This window comes from Syngnathus scovelli, chromosome 8, assembly GCF_024217435.2.
Source record: "Syngnathus scovelli strain Florida chromosome 8, RoL_Ssco_1.2, whole genome shotgun sequence".
NCBI lineage: Eukaryota > Metazoa > Chordata > Actinopteri > Syngnathiformes > Syngnathidae > Syngnathus > Syngnathus scovelli.
This window is the reverse complement of record NC_090854.1, coordinates 9,650,662-9,654,822: the sequence shown is the minus strand read 5'-3', so window position 1 is coordinate 9,654,822 and position 4,161 is coordinate 9,650,662. Positions and strand designations below refer to the sequence as shown.

The window sequence follows — 4,161 nt, the reverse complement described above, 5'->3', positions numbered from 1 at the left end:
AAGAATTCTTCATGTTGACGCTGGAAGGCAGAACAAAAGAAGATCTATTATAACCCCAACAAAAATAGAAAACCCAAACGTGTAGTATGATTCTAAATATGTGGTCAATTTTCAAGCCTTAAAACACTTTACAGGTAATTTGTGTTACCTTTTTGTAATTCGCAAGGTGCTGCTCCATCTCTTGGAGTTGGTGCAGGAAGCACATGTCAATGTCAATGGCTGTCAACTGATGGATCAGATCTACACTCAAACCGCTACGAAGGGCTTTAAGGGGAGAAACATGAAACAGAAGCAGCGGGACATTTATAATTCATCATAATCAACTTCATCATTCATTCTCCTTCTTGCAAGGGCAGAAATCCAACACATTTCCTTCAATAGAATCTTAAAATGCATTGCTTGTTCAAGTAATGCTCCAAATAATACATGGTGGACTGGAGAATTGAAAAAAGTCATGATGTGCATCTTAATGTGACTTAATCATGTTTTATCCAATTTGACGCCATGGTTGAATTATTGAGGCTTAATCAAAGCTCATGTTGCAAATTGTGAGGTGTTTGTCCAAGCTTTTTTTTCCAGAGGCAGTCGGGGCACAAATCCATCCACTGATGGATGGCACATCCTCAGGGTGTTCTGCATGCCAACATTGCCACCTGAATCCATTTGATTGATATCCGTATAGTATTTATAAATCACAACCGAAAGTTTATGATGTGTCATAAAGCCAAATACAGCAAGTGAATGAGTGACTGATATCCATCACCTCTTCAACACTCTTCATCGCACTGCCCGGTTCACTTGACATGCCTTGAAAGCAGTCCAGGTCCCAGCAGGGAGATCTTGGTGACGATGTTGTCTAAACCGGGCTCAGAGCAGGCTGTGGTCTTTTTGGATATATAATTCTTCACCTCAGGTAAGAGGATCCCAAGCGCTAACTTGGCAGCCAGAAATGCCAAAGGGGTATCTGTGACACATTGGACATCATGCAAGAGCAAAATAATCAATGAGGTCAATAATACATTTGTTTAGGACCAGAGGGGTTTAATCCTTAAAGGGGAAATCAAATCCACAATTTTTTTTGCAATTTGTTTTGTATGGCCCAACTAGTCAAAACAGTGTTTTGAATAATGTTATGTTTGTTGAATATGAATTAAACAGTCTGTTTATAGCATAGTTGAAGTTGTATTATCACCATTCACCACTAGATGTCAGACATGGCTTCGTTGTGCTTGCATCGGGTATTATACTGCCACGTTTCACAACATTGTTGTCGCATCAAAATTAGGATTGTGGGCCTCATTATTACATGTTGTATAACAAATGTGAGAAGCGCCAAACGTAGTGATGTGTATTGGGAACACGGTAAATCTTTAAATACCTCAGTGGGGCTGCAATGAGCCTCTGGGTGGAAGTGAGCTGTGAAAACCGGTTTAGAGTTGTGCCTGGTGCTCTGCAAAACATCTAAATTTGATGCGAGTGCACAAAATCAAGTCAACAGTATTATACTCACCACCCCGTGGAGATATCGCCACTTTCACTACATATTTCATGAGCCGAGACGAGAGCTATGCTTATTCATGGAGTGGAAAAAAATCATACGGCATGTTTTCCTGAAAGTCATTTACAATGAGTGAAACTAACCTCATTTGTGCCGGCGTTGACATTGATGAAAAGCTATCTATGCGGTAGCCAAAATTCTGTGCAGTAATGAAGGCCTGGACTGTCATCGCATTCAATTTTAAGATCTGTGAGGAGCTATCAGATTTTTGGGGTTGTGATTGGATGCCCATCAAATTCGAGCTTTCCAAGAATGGCGAACTGAGGAGAAAAGACAATGTCCTTAAAGGGGACATATTTGGGAATATTTGATTTTTGGTCTCTGGAATCTCTAATTATCCCCAGTTTTGACATTATATTAATTCACTCGTTTTTCCAGTCTAGCCTCAGGTGTGTTTTGGACACTGGTGCTCTGCTGACATCCAGTGGTAATATTTATAGTTTACTCTGAGCAGTTATGAAGGTACGTATAATAACCACATGTGAAGTGGTCCCTCAAGTTACCAACAACCCGGCAACATTATCTTTAATAAAATCATCATCACGTCATTTTTATGCTTTTATCATAATTATCTATTTGAAACTCTATATTTGCACTTAAAAGTAAGAGCTGCAATTTCCGCAAATGAATATGTCACATGAAATTGCTCAACAATTCAGTAGAGTGGAAGATGAGAAGCCAGCATAATATAGGATGGCGCAAACTGTGATTATATGTTCTGAATTCCTTCACTGATTGGCTAACTCATGCTCTAATGAGCTCAAGTGTCTCTCCTCTGTGAATGGACCCCACATTGTCCTCTGTTTCAAGAGCAACTTTCAGATGGGGGATCGAGTTTAAGAGAGGCCCAAAATAGACCAACAGGGTCCCTCGCCTCTCTCTGATGGATTTCCAGGCCCAGTCGTGGCCAAAAAATGAGAGAAAAAAAAACATTTTGTTTCAAGTATCTTTTCAATACAAAATCAGATTTTTTTTAATTCTTAGTGTCACTTCTGATTTATGATCAATTACTCAAAAGTAGTTACAGTTGCACATACAGGAGCACTGCGAAGGATTTGGAGCCCTGCAAAAAAAAAAAAAAAAAAATAGTTAAGACTTCAGCCCAGCTAATTAAAAATATCATCGCGGCCCTTAAAATCTTCATCACTTTTCTTGGCACCCCCAGTTGTAACGTTCTGAGATCTGAATTGGCAGTTGTTTATAGAATGAGATGTCACAAAAAACATCACCAGCCCTCTTTTAGACACGGCATCATATCATGAGAACGACCTTCCCTTCCTCTATCATGCTGTCCCCAATAAAAAGGCCAATGAGAAGCTTTGTTAAGCCCGACCCCTGGCTAATTCCTGTCTGGCCTGTAGAGGGATATTGAGAGAGCGAGGTGGCTAAAGAGAGCATGTGGCAACAGCGAGTGCATCAGGCCCCTTAAGGAGTCATGCCCCCCCCCCGCTCTTAGAAATCCCAAGAAACTTCACACCTCTCGCTAAGGCCTATAAATAGGGCCCATCTGTCCCCCAGGCTCAGTTACAGCCTCGTTCCTGTGTGGAATGGTTGGAGGGTGGTAAAGGAAGCACGCAGTGTTTGGAAAAGCAACTATGAGTGATGAAGTAGGGGAATAACTTTGATCCAAAACTTTGTTTTTTATTCCAGTCTACATACATGTCGACATATAGTCGATTTAAAAAAAAAAAAGTCGACACACCCTTGCCAGGTTTGTGTGATTTGGAAAAAATGAGACAAAGATAAATAATTTCACAATTTTGCCAAGAATGAATGTGAACTTTTACCTAAACAACTTAATTGATGTGTTGACTAAGAGGGTGTGTACACTAATGCAAACAGATTATTTCTGTTGTTTCTTTTTACTGCTCAACTTATAATGCAGTAATGGTGAAAAAAAACATTTTGAAATTATTTAACCTTGTCTCATTTTTTGGGACCACCAAAGTTTAGCATTCAAACACGAGTGTGTAGACTTTTTCTATCCACTTTTTGAAGTATATTTAGTTGCAAAGGCAGTGTGATTTCCTTCCTGTACTGCAACTTGTCAACACCTAACCTCCCTTCAGACAGCAAAGCATATGCCATCTTTGAAGTCTTACGCCACATCGCACTCATGCTCGGATTTTCCAGCGGCTCAAGTTCTTCACATTTCATTAAGCACCAGGACGTCACGGTTGGCAAAGAAGCGTGTCTCCTAATCTCTGTCCTTTTCTGTTTGCCCTTCACAGTATAGACCCAGCCCATGATTTCATGCTTGCTGAGTTTTAGTGTTACTACAGACAGAGTTCACATCAGGATGCGTCTGAGAGATATTGGGGGGGGGGGGGGATTAAGGGATGACTAACTACATAGTCTATCAAATATCTTGTTGTCCATTCAGGATAAAAGAGTGAGGTGGTAAACTTGGATTCAACTTAGTTTACAAAGAAATTATGAATCTATGTGTATGTGATGGTGAATTTTTGTCTGTATCCCGCCTCTTGCTCAAAGTCATCCAGGATAAAAATTTAAAAAAAAAACAGGTACCAAGTGGTCACAAAAAGGGAAGATGGATGGATATAATTTTTTCCAGCATCCAGTTCAAATTACTTAAACAATTA

At 40.0% G+C, this 4,161-nt stretch overlaps 1 protein-coding gene across 1 annotated transcript; it reads right to left on the bottom strand.

The window, feature by feature from the left end:
* Positions 1-299: 299 nt before the first annotated feature.
* On the bottom strand, positions 300-1,022 carry cps1 (carbamoyl-phosphate synthase 1, mitochondrial; the record flags this gene model as incomplete). The annotated part of the gene is given in 3 exon segments (XM_049728769.2): positions 300-653; positions 733-835; positions 837-1,022. Coding segments are annotated over 3 exon segments (408 nt in total), but the record flags the coding sequence as incomplete, so codon positions are not given.
* Positions 1,023-4,161: the final 3,139 nt, after the last annotated feature.